Genomic DNA, 24,200 nt, shown 5'->3' with positions numbered 1-24,200 from the left:
AAATGAAATTTTAGAGTTTTTCCCAGTGTTCTTGCCCTGAAGTATTGGCACCCCTTGTTCTCACATAGAAGTGTTTTCAGTATAAGTATCATAAAAACAGAATTGATAGGCTATTGCCAGCAAACTGTGCTCAAAAGTATCATTCATGGTGACAAGAGACACATTGAGGACCAGACCAACAATAAAAGCTGTTCACTAAAGGGCATTTACTATGATATTAGGAAAATATTGAAGAAATAGGTTGAGCCTGTCCAAGAATATATTTTATGTAGACAGTTTGAAAATTAAAAAAAAAAAAAATACATTTGTCAGTCTATAGACAAAACTTAGAAAGTGTCAAAAAAAAAAAAAAAATCCCTGTAAAGAATACATTTCAGGCCTTCTTTAGGTCAGTGTCTGAAAAACAGTGCTTGAAATTATGAATTATAACTGATGATTTCCTAGTCATACTGCTGTCTAAATATACTAACCTAACTCAATAGGAGGAGAATAAAGACAGGGGAGAAAAATAAAGTAGGTTTAACATAGCTCAAATCACTGAAAAAAATCATTTCAGGGAAACATCCATCCATCAGTAAAGTACTTAATCCTTTTTCCACATAAAATGTGACATTTTACATGGAGTGACTAATTTGTGCATATTAAAGATGGCATGTTTATAAATAATGGGATTGTCAATAGGTTTGTGCTGAAGTGGTGAGATGCCAAAAGTATTGAAATTTGTAGAAGTAAATTCATTTTTATAACTGGCATTTAATCAACTCAGCTGTCAGTTTAGATAGGAAACCTATTCTCTGGAGCAAATAAGAGATGGGAATCTTGAGATGACAAATTAATGAAATAGCTGTTGTCAGGTTAAACTCAATAATATAAGGTAATCAGCCTTCATCTTTATATTAAATTACTGCATTATCAGTGCAGGGAAGTTTGACAGTAAGTCAGATTTCTGACAAGTTTAAATTATTTCTAAATGAGATATCTATCAGGATCCACTGCATAAACTCCAAATTGCTGCCTTCACTATCTTTTATACATGAAATTATTTGAAGAATTCTCTTTTGTGCAAGTGTTGTTATTGTTTAAGTTTTAGGCATAAATATTTTAGCAAAAATATACATAGTGTATGTTGCATGTAATTGCAAATGAATGGGGGATGGGAAAACAAGAATAAAAAGGAATCCTTCCAGCAGAAACAGTGCAGGAAGATACAGCATGAGGTTTTGAGAAGACAATGAAATCCTAAAATAAACTGTACATTTTTTTGCATATGGTGCTTAGAAATCTCTTGGCCAATCCTTTTAACTGTAACTGCTACCTGGCTTGGTTGGGAGAGTGGCTCAGGAAGAAAAGAATTGTAACTGGAAATCCTCGGTGTCAGAAACCATACTTCCTCAAAGAAATCCCCATCCAGGACGTGGCCATTCAGGACTTCACCTGTGACGACGGTAAGAGACTCTTGCCATCTTTGGTCCCAGGTATTCACATGCCCATTGTCACTTTCCTCACAAATGTGCAGCAGGCCTTGGTTCCCTGCAGCATGTGAGGACTGTGCATATTTTGCTCTGCTTGTTGTTTATTTTGTTTTGGCAGCAGGACACTTGTTTCCTCAGATTTGCCCTTTCACATCTGAGTCTGCTTGATGTGAGCTTCTGAGTGTTTTAGAAGATTTTCTAGTTTCCAACTTGTGATTGATACTATTGATATAGCTTCATTTTAACTTTTCTTTATTATCTTTGGCATCTCTTTTAGGAACTACCATTTTCAAATGAGAAAAGCAATTGACTTATAAAGTAGAAGTTCTCGTAAATCTGACAAAAGTAATAGTTTTCACTTTTAATGCTCTATCATTGCAATTGATTCTTGTAATAGCACTTAAGGTAGGGAGAGCAGATTCTATTATTACCAGTGAACAGAGAACTAATTTGAGCTCTGTATTTTAAAGTGAGGGGCCATGCAATTTGTTTTAACGTTGTAAGTTAAGCTGCCTCTTTGTGTCTCTTCATGTCTCTTTGTATAGTTTTTGCATAAGTCTGTCCATTTACATGCTCTAATTGAAAATAGAAAGTCTAAATAACTGAACAAATATAAATTGTGAACTATTTTTTGAAATTCTGCCCTAGGCAATCTGAAAATAGTGGCACATAGAATGTGTGGTATCAACTTGTAAAGTTATTGCTCTACATATTAGTGATCATATGACTCCAGACCCTTTGTTTGTTCATTGAGTGGCATAAAATCCCTTTTAGCCCCTTCAGAACCACAAATCTGGCCCTTTCCTCTGTTGATTTAGGAAATGATGACAACAGCTGCTCCCCGCTCTCTCGCTGTCCCACGGAATGTACTTGCTTGGATACAGTGGTCCGATGTAGCAACAAGGGCTTGAAGGTCTTGCCCAAAGGTATTCCAAGAGATGTCACAGAGTTGTAAGTAGCACCTGTCTTTCCCTTTCCCTGACAATGAATGTTTTACACACCAAGGACAATGAAGATCAAACAAAAATATTTAGAATACTGTTCGCAAATTATATTCTATGGATGGTTAATAATTATCATGCAAAACTGTAAGCCCATAATATAACAGCCAGTTCAAGATCTTGGAAATTGCTGGTTGGATGTGGTTTTTCCTTTTTCACAGTAGGATTTCTCAATGCCTTTATTATGCTGAGGTTCAGCATTAAACTCCAAGTGAGAATTGTAAAATATTGGGTAACTCCCAGACTTATCCACCCTTATATCCCTTTATTTATGGAGCATTTTACAAGAGGAATATGCCATTGAATGCATTTTGAGAAACGCTTACAGTTAATTTATTTACAGTATCTAGGATATTCCATATGGTTGATTCTTCTTCACCTTTATGACCCCTGGGACAGCATCTTACCTGTAAGATAAATAATTATCTGAGAGGTGACAGTAGCTGGCATAACCTTTGCCCTTAAAAAGAGGCATTAACTTTTTGTTGTTAAATCAAAGACCTTTAGATTCTAAAGGATGGAAGGCCAGTTATCCCTGACATTTTCATAATCAATATCTAGATCCAAATTACATGCCTAATACCCACATACCTCAACTTTTCAACTTCAGACTTTCTACCCTTGCCTGGCTGCATCCATGTTGCGTAAGTGGAATGGAGTCACTCAGGGACTATGCTGCTGGAATATGGATGCATGCCTGCTCCATTCATTCCATTCTTTTATCTCTAAACTAAAACTTGATGTGCAAATGCTTGATATAAATCCAACTGAACTATTTTGCCTCTGTTTTATTTTTGATTATATGGAACCGTGAACCTGTAATGATTTTAATGCACATGTAATTCGTGTCGAACTGTACCTGTAATTCATGCAGATGAGTATTACAAACAGGCAGCTCTGATAAACTTTTGGCAATGTACGACATAAAGAAGGAACTTATTTTTTAATCACGTCCTGTTCATGGATCCTGTTCTGGTTTTGAGTGGCACATTTTGAGAACACAGCACAGTCTGAGCACATGTGCACACAGCATCCCTTTTATCTTTGAACTGCTGTCGAGTGTTCTTTTACTACCAATCCCAGCAGTTAATTAGCTGTAAGCACTGCTTTATATATGTGTAATTAAATACTTCATCCTTGTTTTAGTATGTTTTTATTTCTAAAGACCACATGGGCCCCATAGCCCTCCCTCTGGGGAGGCTACATGCCTATACAGTGTCCACAAAGCCTCGATTTTAGGAATAGTCCAGGCAGAAGCTTAACACTCATCACCTTGGATGCTAAATCTCTCCTTAGACAATTTTAAATGGTCTGTGACCCACACCCCATCAAATTTTTGTTTTGTTTTGTTTTGTTTTTAATATTTTTAGTTGTAGATGGACACATATCTTTATTATATATATTTATTTTTTATGTGGTGCTGAGAATAGAACCCAGTGCCGTGCACATGCCAGGCAAGTGCTCTACCACTGAGCCACAACCCTAGTCCCCATCAAATGGTTTTAAACATTCTTTAATTTTTATATTAAGCTTCACTGAAAACCTGCTTGATTCACTCTGCCTATATACCATCTATGTTTTTGCTGTCAGCTGAATCGTCAAATCTGTTTCAGTACAAATTATTAAAAAGTAGTATTTTTCCCTAGACAAAGGTGGTTATTGAGATGAAAATATTACCTTGTCTCTTAGAATTCAAGTTTTACCTCCAAGAGTGCTTATCCTTAGAAACTCACCAAATCAGCCAGATCATTCATTCTAGTAACATATGTGTATATATTAGAAATCTCTGTGTATTATATTAAAATCTTAAAGAACTTGGCAAAATAAGTACATATTGGTGGACAAGCCTGAACAAGTGTTATCCATCACTTTTAATCAGTTCCATGTAACCTCCTCCTTCGATTGTTTACATGAAAACATTCATAGCTCACATTCTGAGTCCTTTTGTCCTTCTGCTGTGACATTTCCTGGAGTCAAAATAGAATTCTGAAGTATGTGGGACGATGCTTCCCTCTAGTGGATCCAAGGAAAACAGCTAAAAGAGAGAAAGGAAGGAGTCAAAAATATGAAGTCATTTGAGCAAGCATCAGGAGGCATAACCTATCCCAACATTGAATCACACATCCATTGCATGTTTAGACAACTCATCCCTTTTATACAGATGTTTTCATTTTTAAATATTAGAAATGGATTGTTAACATAGGCAACTTCTCAGAGTCTATAACCAGCAAATTACCAACCTTAAACGGGAATCTCAAGAATGACCACACTGGATAGGAAGGCCACATGCCTGATGTGGCAGAATCATTTGCAGGAGCATTCATGGCCTGGTGGCCCAAGTTGCTAGAAGCCACCTGTACCGTCCACCATCTTTATTTCTAGGACATAAAAGCCTTGGGAGGAGATGATATTTACTTTTCTTCTTGTGATATCATGGTTATAACTTCAGCATTCATTTATGTTTGTGTCTTGTCATTTAACCTGAAAGCCTATTTTCTGATTATTCTTCTGACTCTAACAAGAAAGAGAAAATTTACTTATATTTGGTTACTTCACTAGTACTTTCAGATATATTTGCTATATTTGTACACTGAATAAATATCACAATACTCTATGAGACCTAAATTATTCTCACCAAGCTAATATATGGTGGTAAAAACTGTTTTAATATTTCTAACTTAAGCCTCGTTACTTATAAATACCCAAATATCTCCTTAAACCTTCCCATTTTATTTACACACATTTAAGTATATTAATACATATGTAGGCAGTGAAGAGTGTTAACACTGGCCAAGGCAGCCAGGTTTTGTTATCAGCTGGTGAATTTCATGGTGTTGTCCCCACATAAAAGCAAGTAAACTGGAAGCCAATTAAAAATATAATGCACTGGATGAGCCTTCTTGCTGACACATGATTGGATGCTTGCCTTCCTTTGTTAGATAAACCACAAAGCACTGGGTGCACCAGTCTGTCCTTGGTTTTATGATTTAGCCTAAGTGATCCACAGAGAATTTTATTGGATGGACGACTATTTTTTTTTTCTCTTCACTTCTCTTCAATAATGATTCCAGAATGGCATATGAAATCTTAAGATAAAGACTGCCAAGTTGTTCCTTGCCTCAGTTAAAATACCATTAAAATCAAATTAAAATCATAAAATCAGTTAAAATCATTCACTGACTTTATGATTCACTCCTGTTAATTTATAAGAAGGTAATATTGTTTCTTTGTTTTTAGATATCTGGATGGGAACCAATTTACACTGGTTCCCAAGGAACTCTCTAACTACAAACATTTAACACTTATGTAAGTAACATAATTTTTCCATCTTTAACTTATTCTATATCATGAAAGTGGGGATGGGGTAGAAGATTCAGTGACCCTTTCAGATAATATAAATTGTTTACAGTTAGCTGCTTCCCTCCTTGATCACTGTGGTCCTGGGTCACTAGCTACATCTTCATTGAATATCAATCAGGAGATAGAATGTCTTGGAAAAATTTTCCCCTCTATTCAAAGAAGCATGAATGTAATAAAATATAAATAGTCAAAATATTACAGAAACACAGTAAAACTTCAGTAATGACTTTTTTATAAGGTAAGTTGAAAGAAAGAGAAATAAAACAATGTGTTTATTCTTTAAGCAAAAGATGGTACATAATAACTAATGAAAATACATTATAAATTTAGTTTATTAGGCTTAAATTTCTTATGTGAAGTATTATAAAGTAAGTTATGGTTACAGTATTAATATTTATTTTATAAAATCCATATATATTTATATAGTATTTAAGAAAACTAAACAAAGATACTGAGATTCTGAATATAAATTTCAAAATATTAAAGTTTTTTTAAGTTTAATTTGCTATCCTTTTAAAATAATCTCTTTTATTAATGTAAACATTTTTCTATCTGTAATTATAAATAGAAGATATTTAAATATACAATCATTTTGATCTAGTTATATGTATGCCATCTTATAATATATACAATTGTCATGCATAATGCCACATTTTAGAGTAGCCTTGTTGGTAATTGATAGAGCTTTTCAGAGCGCATAAAAATCAGCAAGAAAGATGACAGTTGTTAATGGAAAAAAACCTTATTAGTTCGTCTATTTCATTTTAGAGTATAAAAGCTAGTTTCAGAGGAAGACCACTAGTGTTCCTGGAATAAGAAGGTTTATTCCTAATTAGTGACTTCTAGGAACCTAGAAGAGCAGAAAACATTGCATATCCCAGTGTAGACTTTTACTAGGTACACTGAGGTGAGTTAACATGTGGACCCTTTCAATTTTCTGTAAAATATGTGAAATCAAACACTCTAAAACTAGTATTGACTATATAAATTCTGTTAAAAACAAAACAAAACAAAACAAAACATAAACATACTGCAATTTCCAGGGGACCACTTTACCAGATTTGGAGCATTTGTGGTACAGCATGTGATTATTTTAAACTAGTTAGAAATGAGAACTAAGATTTCTGGATCCAAAAATGGCTTTACCAGTTACTGATTATACAAATACTTTTTGCTAAATTAGATACATTTATGTTTAAATTTAGGTCTGGTATTTAAGCAGGTGAAAATACTGATTATAAGGCTCTAGTAAGAATCCTACCATTTTCAAAATTTTATATGTCCATTTTACTGATATTTCAAATTTTAATGAAAGAATAGATAATCCTCCTCTTTTCTGAATCTTCCATTTATTCATATTTTGAATTTTGATTCAGAAAAAATTAGTGAATGCATATGATGTTTATATACATAATGAATAGTGAATATATAAGTAAAGATAAATATGTAATGAGAATAAAATCAAGTTCATAGAATGTTATGATACATAGTACAACTATACTTATAAATAGCAATTTAGCATTGATAAAAAATTCAACATCTTTTACTTATAATTCATTAAATAAATATTTATTGAGGACCAGTGAGTCAGAGGGCAGAATATATTGTGATGTGATTAAATTAGGGTTTCTCTTAGTTTCAAATTTGAATATCTGTAGCAGTGAGCATGTGCATCAGTGAGGATATAGTTTGTATATTTGATGAGACTTTCAAGAACAAAAGTTTATTCCTCTATAAAGTATGTCTATTGTGGGTTGCCTCCAAGAAAGTTCTCTGTAGAATAGCCCAAGTCTATGGAAACAATAGCAGAGGGTTGTGGGAAAACCTCCTTCTCAAGCTTCTGTTGCAAGGTGAGACTGGCCATCATGCGCAGGCTTCATTGGCTGACAAAAAATATATTTGCTACTGATTTGAACAGAGCAGGATGCAAATAAATATAAATAACATTGCATTTTACCCGAGAGTATTCCAGTGTTTTGTGATTTTCAGATAGTACCAAAATGCTAACAATACTGCTATAACTATTAACAGGCCGAGCTTTATTTCTGTTATGGTTAATAGAACTGTATCTTTCTCTCTCTCTCTCTCTCTCCTTTAGAGACTTAAGTAACAACAGAATAAGCACCCTTTCCAATCAGAGCTTCAGCAACATGACTCAGCTCCTCACCTTGTGAGTGTGAAAGTGTCCTACTATGTATTCATTATATCTTGCTACAAAAATACATTTATCTGATGCTGGCCATCCCTGGTGAATGGAGACAGTCTTTCTGTTCAAGGAATGTCAATTTCATTAGGAGAAACAGACCAAGCCTCAAACAACAGCAGATTTTACAGAAACTATTAGATTCTGCAGGGGAGGAGGGGGCAGTGATAAAAAGGAGTCATTTAGCAATGCTTGTGGGAGGATTAGGGGGGATCCTTACCATAGGCCTCCAGAACGATCTTAGGGAGGGAATTGTTGGGGGACGTGCAGGCAGAGGGATGTATTGGAGGTTGTGTTAGGGATACAACACAAAGATAGTGTATATCATGTGTAAATATCTTCAATTTATAAGTTACTCAGAGAATTCATTTCTTAACTACCTTATTTAAAATATGACATTTGGGCATTATCAGATTCCTGAATAAAATAAATCAGCCTATGTATGCTTTCAGAATTCTCAGTTACAACCGTCTGAGATGTATTCCTCCGAGAACCTTCGATGGATTGAAGTCTCTTCGATTACTGTAAGCATCCTGGGTTTAACAAATTCCTCTCTTTGCGATCTGAGTTTTCAGGTGTCTTTTCAATGATTTTACTGTTTTGTTGCTTCTTGGCTGTCAGAATATATGCTTTGGATTCACAATAAATTTGGAAATAGGAAAATTGTATCGCACTTTATCATCATTCAATATTTTTGATGGGAACAACATGACTTTCCCTTTTAAAATACTTGTTGCTGCAGAGCCATTTGTTTGATAATAAATAACATTAAAATGTGCATTTTATATAGCTCCAATTAATTTTTGAAGAAATAAACTTAATTTCTGTAGAAATCACATAGTGCATGAATACATTTATTTTTTACTGCAAAAATGTACTTTATATATAAAAAAAAAAATCAAACCCACTCCCCTTCCTCATAATTAACAGTTAAAACAGCTTGATGTGCCCATCTGGTCTTTCTTTATAAGCATTTGTTTTTATGTCTTATTATATTTATCCCCACAGCTATATAACTTTTAAAAGGCATTAAAAGGATCTTTTCTTGTTCTGCCATTAGCTATTTTTATGTAACATGTGCTTGAGAATGTTTCCATTCTATAATATATAGAGATCATTCAACTGTTTAACTGGTAGAGTATTCCTTAGGTTGAGGAAACATAACTTAGGTAATTGTCATCATTGTTACTATTTTTGGCTTAATTATGAATTTTCATTATTCTATATGGTACTGTGTTGAACATTCTGTGCATTCATTTTGGTGCAGGCTTCTGGCATTTCAGCAATAACTTAGGGTGGGAAGGTACTGTCAAGTATTTGGGGAGAATATCAAAAGTAACTGTCAAGCTGTCTGCCACACAAGATTATATTGATTTACAAATTATTTTTTTTATCAACTGCTTAGTAGAGTACCTTATTCAAAGTACTCTTGCAAACACTGAACACTATTAATTCTTTTATTTTTCTCTGACAGATTGATAATTGTTTTCCATTCCTGTTTCAATTTGCATTTCTAATTACTAAAGAATTTGAGTGTATTTTGTTTGTTTACTGAGCTTTTGTGCTTCTTATTCTAATGAAGCCTGATCATATCATTTTCCCATTTCCCATTAGGTACTTTGTCTTTTCAGTATTAATGTAGATGTTATTATGCATTTACTACTGGACTGTGGCTTTGAGATCTTTTTATAAAGGACTGATCCTTGTATTGAATAATTTTGCAAATATTTCCCATTCTGTTTTTTAAATGGATTTTTACCATATGGATGTATTTTTATATTGTTTAAAATTTGCCACTCTTTCCATTTCTGGTTTTGGGTTTAAATCATGTTTTGGAAAGCCCGATCCCATGATTATACAATAGAGTGTGCTTTTTTTGAATAGATTGTTAACTTTATTAGTACATTTAACTTTTCAATCTGGAATTTATTTTGTTTAGATGATGTGAGATAGGAACTACCTTTGCTTTTTCCAAATGGATATCCAGTTGTAGGAATGCTATTTATTGAATAGAACCTCTTTTCTCAACAAACTAAAATGCTTATTACAAACCCAGGCCTCATACATTCATGGGAATTCCTCCGAACTCTCTGAAATGTAGGAAATTTAATCTTGCTTTTTTTATTTCAGTTCTCTACATGGAAATGACATTTCTGTTGTGCCTGAAGGTGCTTTCAATGACCTTTCAGCCTTATCGCACTTGTGAGTACCCAGTTCATGAATGTGGGTGTAGGGTCAGAGTGTTCCTGAGTTTGGAACAGCAGTCTCACCACTACCTTTACTGTATTCACATTGTAAATTGTGACTGGTTTAATCTTTTTAAAAAAATGTGAATATTTTCAACCTGGATAGGATGCTCACTATAAGACAGCTTTAATTTACTCTTGGTTTTGAGTTTTCTTTACTTGACCCAAAGTGTGTATTTGACAGACATGGCTCTCCAACCCAAGAAGTCTTTTTTCTCTTCCCTTTGATTTCAAATTTTAGAGTATCAATTCCCTTTGAACTTGGTCTGGCCCAACTCTGCTGTTCTGAGTCATATCCCAAGTATCACCTCTCCCCAAAACCTTCCCTCATTTGTTCAAACTGGACTCACTTTTTCCTAGCTTTTAATATGGCATCATGCAAAATTAAATTTGACATGATTCAAATTGAATTTATAGTCAGATCGTGGGAAATAGCCATGTTCATATTGGGTGAAATGTCCCTTGTGTTAACATTCATAGCAGCCCCATTTTTACATCCATATTTCTTGAAAGTACAGTAAGGCAATTAAAATATATGTGATGACTGAGGTCCACCAAACTCATTTGGGTAGAATTCCAATATTCTGTTGTTACTAGGTATAATATTAAAACCATGACAAACCTAAGAAGTTCAGGGATCAGCTCTAGAGTCCTTTGGTGATGCTGAGTTTGGTGCCACCAGTGAAAGTTAACTTGGTCCCATCTAAATATGGATGTCGGTTGGGCCTCCATTCCCTAGAAGTTTGCCAGCCACATTCCCCCATGGCTTTGCACTCCTCTCAAATCTCCAAAATTCCAATAAGATAAGAAATTTAGAAAATTAGGAAAGGGGAATGGTTGGAAAGTAGGATTCGATCTTGTTTTTGCTTTTATGGGGCTATATAATTAGTGTGAGTTTTCATTTGTCAGACTGCCTTCCACTGGACTGTTAGGTACCAGGAGGCAAGACCTTCATTTGTTTTTTATACCTTTGATCACTGGTACCTACCTCAAAATCCACATCGGGGCCACTTCTTTACAACCCTATGTCTTCCATTTGCATGAGATACAATCAGTGAATCCCTTAGCTTCCGTGTATAAGTTGCCACCCTGCTTGGAAGAGAATAGAGCAAAAAGGAGAATGTGGACATGCTGCTAGAGTTAGGGTCATGGGTCAGAAAAAGCTACATAGGCAGGGGGCTGCCTGACCTGAGCAGACAGCACCCTGCCTGTCTTTCCGTGACCCCACTTCTTCCCAGAACAAAGAGTGCCGTTTGAGTCTTCTCTGTCATGTACCCTGTTCTCTCTTATATTTCATTCATGCATTTGTCTTTTATGCCTGAGATCATAAAAACCTCTGCTCTGTTCCCTTTTTCCACTCATCTCCTATCATAGCAAGGATTTGGTGAATGTCAGTGAAAATGAGATGAAATGATTCAGCAACATAATTTTGGTCATTTTTAATTTAGAAGGACTTGGATCTGACATACATATTAGGAAAACAGTTACTATATTCCATTTCTTGGTTAAAATTGGTCATTATAACTGCTATACAATAAAATATGATTTTAAGCATATTTTGGGGATTCTAACAAAAAGAAAAAAGATCAAGTATGCTTGGACTGCTGACCTAGAAATATCACTAATCAGAGGTTTATTATAAATCAGAATTAGTCAATTTTTAAATACTGCTTTATGCATCTGCTTGTCGTGCCCAAGTTTTGCAAAAGTGTGAACCCACCAATGAACTTCTTTTTTGTGTGTGTTTCTTTACCTAATAGTAGAATGTTAATATTATTGACTTCATAGAATTACTATGTAAAATAGATGATGTGGTTGGCACAAATGGTGTAGCCTAGCTTCTATAGTCAGTAATGATGAACTACAAATAAGCTATTCTCTTAATTACTTTTTTACTACTGCTGCTGATGTGAGTCAGAACCGAAGTTCTAATGAAGAGACAATAGACAGTCCAAGCCAACTCTGGTAGACTAGCTTTATGTATCTTGATTATGTCATGCCATTTAGTGCCTCTGTGTGTTGGCACTACCTTTGCCTGAATCATCCTCCCAACCTTTCCCATCTATTTAACTCTGTCTATCCCAAGTAGCTTAGACTGTCTCAGATCACCAGCTCCCACAGAAAAACAGTAATCTCTGTTCATAGTCTTCTTGAAAATATTTCTACTATAGCAGTAATAAATAATTTTCTAATGAAAATTATCTGTTTGACCAAATACTCATCTCCTTGGCACAAGGAGTTCTTTGGAGTTAAGAGTGTTGCCTCATTCATTCTTGAGTCCTCAGAACCTTCCATAGGAATTGAGTTCTCAGTAAATAATTGGTATATGCAGGATGTGTTAATATGCCCTTAGAGTGTACTTATATCCAACATCAACCTCCTCTCTGAAATAGGAGACCTTGTGAAGCCCAGGTAAGTGTTAACATGAGTGACAACTCACTAAATCCCCCAGATGCTCATGGTTCAGGAAAATTGGGACTCCCAATGTCTCCATTTTGTTGTAAATTGTCATCATCAATAAGGCAATTGGGATTTTCTACTGAGCATCACTTTATATTCTGTTCCCTTAGGAAATAACAGTGCTTCCATACTATGTGTGTGTGTGCTTTCGTGGTGTTGTTTTTCCAGAGCGATTGGAGCCAACCCTCTTTACTGTGATTGTAACATGCAGTGGCTCTCCGACTGGGTGAAGTCGGAGTATAAGGAACCTGGAATTGCTCGCTGTGCTGGTCCTGGAGAAATGGCGGATAAACTGTTACTCACAACTCCCTCCAAAAAATTTACATGTCAAGGTATGGTTTTTAATTATTTGCACAACTTTTTTTTAATCGCTCTTAATTTAAAAAGAAAAATAAAACCCTTTACAGCTAGACTTCTAAGGTCCATTTGAGAAGCCCAATAAATGATGACTTGTTCTACCTCTCTTCTTGGACAAGACAGAATTGTTACCTAGATGCTAGTAAAGAACTAGGATTTTCAGATAAATCTCATGAGTAGTTCATTGCAAGTGACTGTTTTCTAGAAGGTGTAGGTAGAAGTGCGCAGTACACAAGTTCTGGAAATTCCTTTCATAGTCTCTAACAAGAAAAATGTTTTGCTTTTGCCTTGTCTGAGCATGTGCCCTGCCCTTAGGGCTGCCAGGGCCCTGTGGCTTCCCAATACCAGGTAAGGAGGAACGGGTCCCCAAGGGTTCAGCCAAACCTTCTGACTTGCCTCATGTGCTGCAGACTCCCTGTGTGGATGTTCCCATGTCTTGCTCATTTGCCTCCCTTTCTTTTTCCTTTGATGTATTTGTGAATTCTTCCCTTGTTATAAGAGTAACATGTGAACAAATTCAAATCTAAATAGGAAGACTCTAAACTCTAAATAGGAAAATGCAAACAATGAGAAACATTTTATTTCTGCAACCAGAAATAAAATTAACAATTAACCCAAGTCTTAGAGACAACCACTACTAAATTTGTTTCACGTATTTTGATTTTTGGCAATCAAATACATGAGCTTAGGTTCCTTACCAAAAATAGAATAGAAGACAGCTATTATTCATACATTGAAGATGTTTGAAGAGGACCACTTGAAATTATTAGATGGAGGATAAAAATTCTTGAAACCTCTAAACGTATAGTCAGCAAACATTGCATAAGCTTGTTTTATGTTGAAAACTAAATCCTGGTATTGTGGAACATATAAGAATTTTCTGGTATGATGTTCCCTTCCAAGACTTATAAACCTCCCTGAATAAATAATTCTTCAACACCTGAACATTTATACAGGAAAAACATGTAAGCAGAGATGATAGTATCAACCTGAAAAAGTTTTGATAAGATTAAATGTTTTGATATGTTCAGGTCACATGTCTCACCCACAATAAATGCACAATATAGCTTAGTGATTCATTTATTCCAACCCTTCAGAACTCCAACAAAAAAGCAATGAGAGCACTGACTGAATGATTTATTGATAAAAGAAGGAATTTTCAAAAACCACACCCACCTAACATTTTAAAATTGGCATCTAATGCTTTTTTCACACCTAAATATGTTTGCAAGAGCACCATAACTTGAAGAACATAGCAAATGTTAACATTTTAAAGCAAAAGTCTTTGGCTGTTTTTTAAAATGTCTTTGGTGGAATGTAAGTGCCACAACTAATTCTAAAAGAAAAGAAAGCAAGATAACCCTTCACATATTTTATTGTTGTTTTTCCTAGAACTTCTCTTGTTTTCTTTGAATTTCTGTTTCCAGTACCTCAGAAAATTCTAACACTTTGGTACAATATGATTTGAAGCTTTTAAGTTTCCCACCATCAAAAGTCTATATGTTTTTACATTTTTCTCAGAGTTGAATTGTCATTAATACTGGTGCATCATTAACTGAAATGACATAATTATATATACTTTAATATTTTTATTAAAAACAAAGTAAAATCTTATCGCAATGCCTCTCAAGTGGTTAGTGCATTGATTGCAGGAAAGTTTACAAGTGACAATGATTTTTAGCTGTTAAAACTGTTCTTTTGTAATCCCAGTTTTTTCCTTGTGGTCAAGGTTGTGGTTAGTTTCTGAGAGGTAAGCCACTCTTTGGCAAAGGAGGGGAGAAATTATTACTGAAGGGGAAGAAGAAAAGGTGAAACTGGCACAAAATCTTGTTTGGAGTATTATAGGGCAGAGTACATGGGGAAGTTGAGAAAGTGAAACTTAATTCTTTTATACCTTTCTGCCCAGGAATACCCACATTTCATTTTGAAGGATGCTGGTGCTTACCCTTTCTTAAATTTATAATTCCTTGGAGATGTTTCTGTTGTTCTTCTCTTGTCAGGGTTGAGGTGGGGCGGGGAATGTTAAAACACAATTTTGAGAAGCTGCAAACTTAGAGTCCACCCTACAGTATTATAGTTTGCATCAATTTATTAAATATTCTCAGAACTTCAATACATACTTAATAGGTACATGCAGATTTAACTAAGGATTTGTCTAACTCATTTGACCTTTTTGTTTTTCATTTCATGGCTGCAGCATCTCACATATATAGTATAGTGTGAATGGAAATAGGCTTGAGGGGTGATGGGTTCTTATCAGCACTACTCACTACAACTTTCTGCAGAGATGGAAATGTTCTTAGTCTGCACTAGCTAATATGGTAGCTCCCAGTCACATGTGGTTATTGAGAAAATAACAGGTGGCTTACGTGATTAAGGAATCAAAGTTTCCATTTCATTTAAATCTAAACTCTCTACATATGACTCGTGGCTACCAAATTGTAGTAGTAGTTTTTGCAAAGGCTCAGAGGAAGAAATCATGTTAATGTCCAGGCTGTAGAAGATTTAAAGATGCAAAGATGTCTAAACCAGTAGTTGGGACAGATAGACTAGTGTGAGGATGGTGCATCAGGTGGACAGAATTGCAAAAGCACAGATGCATTTTGGGAAAGTTCTGAACCTGTTTCAGTGCCACCAGGAAACAGTCAATCTGGGATTTGTTATAATTAACAGGTGATGTAAAGTCCTAGATCTTTCCAGCTGAACTTTGGTAGTTTAGCTTAATATTTACTACATTAGCAAATAAATAGACTATGCATATATGAAGGTATCTGATAAATAGTAAAAAGCATGGATATGGCACAGGGCAGACATTCAAGATCCCAACAAATGCCATGCAATTGCATTTAGTAGACTAGGATTTACTCCATTTTTCTATACCTTAATATAATTTTAGAGTGATTGCAAGCAATGAAGCTCAGAATGTTTTTTGCATTTGTCTTAGCATTTGTCAAAATATTGTGAAGTTTATTTTTCTTATTATTTCTTGCTAGTTCAAGAATTATGACAATTTAGACTGGATCTTTGCCAATATTACTACTGCTACCACTACTGATACTAATAATAAGCGATCACTTCTTTTTTCAGTTATTTGCCTTATGCTTAGAATATTACCTACATTTTTGTCTTTTAGTCTTTGTCATGCCCCCATTTGAGAGAGGAAAATATTGCATTTAGGGTATCTAATAATATGTTAAAATCTGAGTGAAAGAGGCAGAGTTTAAACCCTGAATCTCTGACTCTAGAGCATGTTGCTGAAGTTATAATTTTCTATAAAAATGTGCTCAAAACAAATTATCAGTGTCAATAAGATTACTGCCCTACTATGGAAACATACTGAGAATATGAAAATTATGTACTGTCCTCAAATGTTTGCTAGAAATATTTACTTATAAGAATTGGGTTGGTAGAAGGCAAGGTATTCTAATATATTAATCAAAATAATTCACTCAAGGATATCTACTGACTCCTGTACTGTTGACATGCATGCTTTAGGATCTTGAAAGGAATAAATGATGTTTCTTTATTTTATAATTCAATATTTTCATATTTTAAATTAACTTCCCCATATTTAGAGCAGTGCTAACCATTTTTATTTTATTTATGGAAAGCTTGTAAGCACAAAATCTCCCACTATTGAAGTTTGTCAATATATAATTTCAAATTACAGCATGAAGATAATATTCTTTATTTAAAGCCCTGTTTATATAGTGAAATTTTAAAATAACCCATGCAATGCATGCAATTGTTTTGAGGAATATTTCAATAAGAACTTTATCCTGTTTTTCAGAGTAGTTTCTTTATTGTATAAAGTCGTAGTTTTGATGTAAAACAAAAACAAGGAACAGAATGAAATAGATGTTCAGGGCATATTTAATTAATACCTAGATTGAGAGCACTCTTGAGTGAAAAGTAGGTGGTCATGATCTCTGTAACTCAAATGCTGGTCCTCATCTCTTCTCCTTCAGATGACATTAGAATGATTAGGCAGTTTACAATAAAACAGAAGTTTTTGTCTCTGGATTTTCATTAAGAAAAATAGCATACCACGTGGAACTTTATTAACTTTCAATATTTTCATTGAGACTCTTAGTTTAGGATGATTTAGCTATACTTCAACTAAACTCCACTTTTTTTTTTTTCACTTATAAACATTTTTTTTGAACACTTAAACATGCTTAGGAGTGAACATTCTTTCAAAATTAATAATGTATACATTCATTCATTTAATAAATATTAGAATTCCTATAATATGCCAGACACAGTCCTGAGGTGGTAAGAATACAGCATTGTTCAATGTACAATTAAACCTCTTTCTTCTTGGAGTTTATATTTTATTAGTATATAGATTTAAAGTAGATAATTCTAAAATAATATCATATTAGATATTAATGATATTTACCTGAACCATACAACTATGGAATGGTAATGACTTTGCCATGTCTATGAAGCCATTAGGACATTCTTGCAGGATGCCAATAGAAGTGAAAGTAGAATATGAAAGACAGGTGGAGACCAGGTAGGCAGGTATCTGGCAGCCAAATAAAGAGGCAGAGATGCTGCTAAACACTTCATTAGTTGTAAAAGTTCACTTGAGTGTCAAGGAACCAGGAAAATTTTTAAATCCTAAAATGATTATTAACATTTTACCACCTCCTGGTTGATCTCTTTACCTAATCGTATACATTTCGAATCCTATAAATTCTGGAATTCCTGGGAGAAATTCAACTATCCCTCAGCAACCTTGAAATAACCATTATTTTCTTAACAAGGGCAACTTCTTCCTTGTGGGGGAATTTTTGACAAGCTTGAGTAAGGCCTTTTGGTTTGTGTCTCAAAATTGTTGACTGATATTATCTTTAGTTATTTAACTAAGTATGAAGATGATTAAATAATTTACCCCAAACTAGAAGTAATGGAAATTTCACTATTTTGAAACATGATTCAGAATCTTATCAAAGCCTTTTTAAATTTTCAGATTTAGTATCACTAATATACTTTTTACCTTTGAAGTAGCATTATCTTTTAGGGTGATAATTTATTCATTATAATTTATTCAAATTCAGGTTAGTATATAGTTATCTATCAAATGCACCACTCTTTAACAAAATAATAAGGGACTATTTTTCATTATACTTTTAAAAATTTAAACAAGAAAAATCTTAACTGTCATTTTGTTCTAATAGGGTGAAAAAAACCAACAATTACCTGTTCAGTTTTTGAACATTTTACATCTATATTCTCTCTGATATAATTTCATAAAATAATTATTGTTCTTTTTCATTTAGATTTAAAAAGTTCATTTATTGGCCTAAGGTCACATGTAAAATACAGCCAATGATCAAGCCTGGTGATCCCAAAGGAGTCACATTTAACCATTTATGTAATGCAAATTCACATCTGCTGTCCATCTGCATCCTTCAACTGAACTATAACTATAAAGAGGGCACTAGTGATTTTTATCTTTCCAAATTCAATGGCTTTTTTTAAGTTGGCTCTCTTCATCTTAGGCAGTGATGGTCAAAGCTCCTTTATATTTGTTAAGCTCTTACTTTGTTTCTATTACTGACACCTCTTTTTTAATGCACTCTTTAATGTAGACACGTGGAATTCTGTCCTTGGCCCTACTAAACTCTTTGGTGCTTCAACTATATAGCTATGATTTTCCTTATGAACTTCAAACTCATCCTTCTATTCTCTTTGTGGATTCCTTTGCCTTAGTGGTTTGCAGAAACTAAAAACGTGGATTCTAAGACATGCCCTTCTCTTTTCCCACATTCTTTCTCTGATTGATGTATGCATGTCTTTACTGCTGAGCAGTAAGTTTTTCTAGGAACTCAGACATTTCTCTTGGCCTTGATCCTCCAAAACATAACCTGGTGCCTGGCACAAAGTAGATCCTCAATAAATATTTGATACATAATAATGGAATGTTAACAAATATGTCTCTGATATTAATGCTCAAGAAATGGAGTAATAGTAAGTGAAACATAAACTCATTGGCCTTGAATAAAAGTCTCCTTTTGGTTCATTATGACCAACATCAAATATTCCCTACCTGTGTCTTCAGTTGTCTGTGATGTACCTCAGACTACATTAAGAGCAGCACTAGAGGATTTTGTTATTGGACTCATGTTTCTAGGTGATGCCAGAATTAAGGCAAAGCCAGGAGTGTAGTCAGAAACTTTTGTCTGAAGTTTTTGGTAATAAATAAAAGTGAGAATCAACTCTCCGTGGGTGTTAATATTCGTGTCAGGTGGATAGCTAGTGATTTGAGTCAAGCAAGCAAGTCCGCCTACAGACCCTAATGGCTTTAAAGTCCAGCAGTTTTTCCATTAAAGAATAAAATAAGTGACACAGATAGACTGTTAACCAAATGTTCTTCTCTTTTCCCTTTGAATTATTAAACTGTACACACCTATATCCATACAGCTGGTTCTTCAGTAATGAACAAATAGCACATCAATTCAGTTAGCTTAGACTAGCCTTATTCATTTCGGCAACACTTACAAACAATCGTCTTCTGGAAACGAAATGTCTTCTCTGTGGTGCACATCTCATGAGGACTAATTTGTTGGCAGTATTTTAACAGTTCTCAGAAACAGCTTTTAAGGGGGAAAGGCTTGAAGATTACAGTTCCCTCCCAAGTAGCAATGCCAGAACCAAAAGAACCCCCCCTGCTTCCTAAAGTTATTCTGTTACTTTAAATGGTTGTTCACAGCAAATTTCCAAACAATAGTCATAAACAACATAAAAATCATTAACCCTGGGTGCTCTTAGCCCAGAGGTTAATTATCTCTTGATAACCACTTCCATTTCCATGATGTTCATAATAGTCCCTATAGTTTCTGAAATTTTCAGCCATCCCTAGTATCATACATACATCTAAGGTACTCAGTGAACTTATTGAATGAGTAGATAAATGGCAAGCTCTGATTTACCTTTGTCTGTGTTAATATTTGGATGAATAAGCAAAGGTTCCTTTCTCCTTTTAAATTAGCCACTTTTAGTTTACCCTGCCACACTCTTTGTAAATCTAGGAGAAATTGTCAGCCCTTGCTGTAATTTCTGTGCTTTATCTCATTAGGTCCTCTGCTTGATATTTATTAACATTCCACTTAATGCTTAAAAGGATCCATTGAAGTTAACTGCCATTATCCTAATGCCCCACACACACCTAAGTTATAAATTTGGGATGCCAACTTAGGTTGATGGACTTAAGATTGTTTGCCCAAGATTATGCTAAAAAACTAATTGCTCTTCATGGACACCTTTTCTCTACCTAGGAATAATCAAGTGTACAAAATTCTACAAGTAATGACCTGCTCACAGGAAGCTTTCCTAATGCTTCAATTATTTCATAATGACTTTATTTAGAATGTCCCATGAGATCTGATACCATCTTCTTATTATATACATAGATTAAAGACACCTTCTACTTGAATAAGAAGATTTCAGGAGAGGATCTCTGAGAGAATATACTAGACCAATCACAAATTGGAGTCAAATAAAAGTTGAAAGATAGTAGGTAAAAGATAGATAGTAGGTAAAAGAAAGATAGAGGTAAAATATGGATGGGAAGATGAATGAGAGGAGAGAGCCAGAGAGGAGAGAGCCAGAAATGAGAGATGTAGTTCCAAAGGTTCAGTTATAGAAATAAACAGATTCAGAATAAGTAAGTAGATGAAAAAATTATAAAAATGACTTTCAGCTAAGTGGGTTAAAATCTAAATGAGATGAAAAAGAAATATCATTGTAAGTATTTGAAGATAGGAAAAAAATGCTGCTATGTCCCATTTGAAATTTATATAACCTACAATCTTTTTCATTCCTCAATTCAAACTCAAGTAATAGAAATAATTTATCTGTGGTTGGGGTTGTGGCTCAGTGGCAGAGCACTTGCCTAGCAGATATGAGGCACTGGGTTTGATCCTCAACACCACATAAAAATAAATAAATAAAACAAAGGTATTGTGTCCATCTACAACCAAAAAAAAGAATTAAAAGAAATAAATTATCTTTGAATAACTGATTTTAAAGAAATATATCACAGAGAAGGAGTAAAAAGAATGCCAGTTCTAGAAGTCTGTTTTACTAATTAAAGTTAGAACTCCATATTCTGCTATGTTCCCCAAACCAGTGCCACCAAAACAGTTCAGCAGGTTTAAGAAATTGTCATAGCAGCCTGTCAATGTGAAAATGCGTATTATCTTGATTTTTTGGCTACACTGAATATATATACAAGAAGACAAAAATCTCCTTTCATATACACATGGAAATTCTCAATATGAAAATAATTCAGCATAATTAGTAATATGGGAAATTAAATTGCCTAGGAAAAATGAGCAAAGTAGATGTTGCTTATTACTCAACTATAGTACAGTGGACAACTACTAAATAAAATTCTTGATTCTATGGTAAACTGGACAAGGACTTCTTCATCCTAGCAGTTTTGTTACCTCTTGACTCTATTAAAAGTTTTTCAAGTCATATCCAGTTTTTTTTTTTTTTTCCTTAAACCCATCTCTAAATACTCAAACTGAATTATTGAAAGGCATTGCATTGCACAGGATGAACTTGGAAACTGCCAGCCCTGAATTCTTGTACTCAATTGTAGACTTAACAAGTTTGAAAGCACAGAAAGACCAGAAAAACATTTTTCCCAAGGTCTTGGGAAACAGCCAAGAGTGTTCCCTGTCCTTGTGTTTACCGACCCGCTGTTTCCCTTTTTCTCAAAGGTTTCATCTTGCACCTTTGTTTTGAGTTCCATTCTTTCTTCTTCCCCTACCAAAGAATCCACTACTAATTAGATACGTCTTTGCTATTGCTGACTCTAAATATAATTTCAGCAAACACCAAGCCATTTATTGTGAGGTGTTATGTTAATTTAATGAACTGTTTGAACTACTTGCCACCATTTCCTTCTCCAATGTGCTGAATAGTGGAATTTTTTGGCCCTTAGTTGAAAAATAACGGGGGAGGTAAGAAATCGAACTTCATGAGACCAACTTCGGAATTAATCCTAGTAATTTCCAAACTATATTTTGTTGTGGAGACTGCACTAATTGTTCTGATTACCAAGAAAAAGTGGAAGGGATACTGGTATTGGTATGGTTGCCCCAAGTCAGGCAGGTGTCACCAAAAGCAGTTGCCACCCTTCCCATTAACACTGTCATTCCAAGAATCGTCATCTGTTTCCAATGTTGAAAAGAAACAAGAATTTCTATGTAGATATAACTCAGGGTTTTTCCTTTTAATTCATTTTTGTTTATAGGAAACAACATTACAAAACACTATCTTTTTCATGGATTTTCATTCAAAACCGTTATTTGAATAAGTACCGTATTTTCCATGGTGAGGTTCTCTACAACCACTATGTTAATTTACTTTCTCTTACATAACTGACAAATATATGCTGTAATCTGTAGAGTGATTTCATGAAAGGTAGCTTAAATGAACAGAAGCCCTACAATATTTTGGGTGAAGTTATATTAGAAGGTTATGTCAGTGATAATGAGGATTGACGGTATGCTTTAAAAGTGTCTTCATAATTATCCCAATGGTTGCTAGGATTGGGTGTAATGAAACACAGAACTGAACTTACCACTGCTTGTTCTGATGTAGATAAAAAGCTACAAAGAGATTGGTTTTAGCAACAATCCAATGAATTCTTACAAATATTTCTATTCTTTATATAGAGATGTCACTTTTCCATCATCCTAGTCAGAACCAGTTTCCTAAAAGAAAGCTTGTGAAGGGCTGGGGATATAGCTCAGCTGGTAGACTGCTTTACCTCGTAAGCACAAGGCCCTGGGTTGAAATCCCCAGCAGCACCACAAAAAAAAAAAAAAAAAAAAAGAGCTTGTGAGATTTTACCAATATAAAAATGTAGCATCAGTGGAACATAATTTTACTGAGAGCAGTTTGATTTCAACGTTTTTAACCATTTATCAAATAAGTGCAACTAATGGGAAATTAGTTGCATTTGATCTAGGTCTCTTATGGATCATGAAACTTAAAAATGTGAGACTGCAAGTAGAGTGGTATTTTTTTTCTTGGAGAGGAAAATATGAAATCTCACCCATCATGTTTTGTGCAAATGAACTAACAAACTGATTCAAAAGGATGAAGGAATATAATAGAGACTGTATTTTTGCTTTATTTCTATATGCATAATAGTAGCAGTGAGACTGGTGGTATAGCCAGTGGCAGAGCATGGCTTAACCCGTGTGAGGCCCAAATTTTAATTCCCAGCACACACACACAAAACAAAACAAAACAAAACAAAACAAAAGCCAAAAACACCTCACCAAGATCACAGAACACAGTTTTATATCTCCTATAAGAAAATAACAATCCTGAGCTAGCGCTGTCTAGGAAGGTGTGTTCCATTGTGCTTTTAATTGCAGTGATACATTTCTACTTATTCATACAACTCTTACAGTCCATTACTGCATACATGGTCCTCTCTGGAACTGATGGCATGCATTTCCATGAAACTGGCAAACGTTGAGATGTAAACAGTTGCCATGAAATGCATCCACATAAACTTTGAACCCATAAGCAAATTCGTCCTGTGATATTGATGTCATTAACATCAGATACTAACCCCCTATGCTACCAATCCAGAGTCCAATTCTAACCCCCAAAATATCACAACCACCTGTTGCATGTTTGAACACCTTCTGGTGATGCTGATTGCTGATTGCATTATGGTGGAGAAACATGTATAAATACATGACTTATAATTGTGTACAAAATTTACTGTTATATTAAAGAATAGAAATGATTTTAAATAAACTAAAATTGAAAACATCTCTTTCTCATGTTTTTTAAATTATTTTTTAGGTCCCGTGGATGTCAACATTCTAGCTAAATGTAATCCCTGCTTATCAAATCCATGTAAAAATGATGGCACCTGTAACAATGATCCAGTTGACTTTTATCGATGCACCTGCCCATATGGTTTCAAGGTAGGTAAAAGCTGTTGTGGGAGCCACAGTCTGGAAACCTCTCTTTGTTCAGTGTGCCTTCATAATTCTACTGTGCTCTCTGTATGCTGTGAACATCCTTATTTGTATTCAACTTAACTTGGCCATTG

At 34.5% G+C, this 24,200-nt stretch overlaps 1 protein-coding gene across 1 annotated transcript in view; it reads left to right on the top strand.

Annotated features, from left to right (window-relative positions):
- The window catches only part of SLIT2 (slit guidance ligand 2), a 338,311-nt gene that overhangs the window by 273,764 nt on the left and 40,347 nt on the right, over nt 1-24,200 (top strand). Inside the window, 8 exon segments of the mRNA XM_079153098.1 lie at nt 1,279-1,445; nt 2,291-2,423; nt 5,711-5,779; nt 7,932-8,003; nt 8,489-8,560; nt 10,167-10,238; nt 12,911-13,074; nt 23,948-24,072. Coding sequence (XP_079009224.1) covers nt 1,279-1,445; nt 2,291-2,423; nt 5,711-5,779; nt 7,932-8,003; nt 8,489-8,560; nt 10,167-10,238; nt 12,911-13,074; nt 23,948-24,072 — 874 coding nt within the window.

Source organism: Sciurus vulgaris, assembly GCF_902686455.1.
Source record: "Sciurus vulgaris genome assembly, chromosome: 9".
Classification (NCBI taxonomy): Eukaryota; Metazoa; Chordata; class Mammalia; order Rodentia; family Sciuridae; genus Sciurus; species Sciurus vulgaris.
Note: the sequence above shows the minus strand (reverse complement) of the source record. Positions and strands in the feature narration are given on the sequence as shown.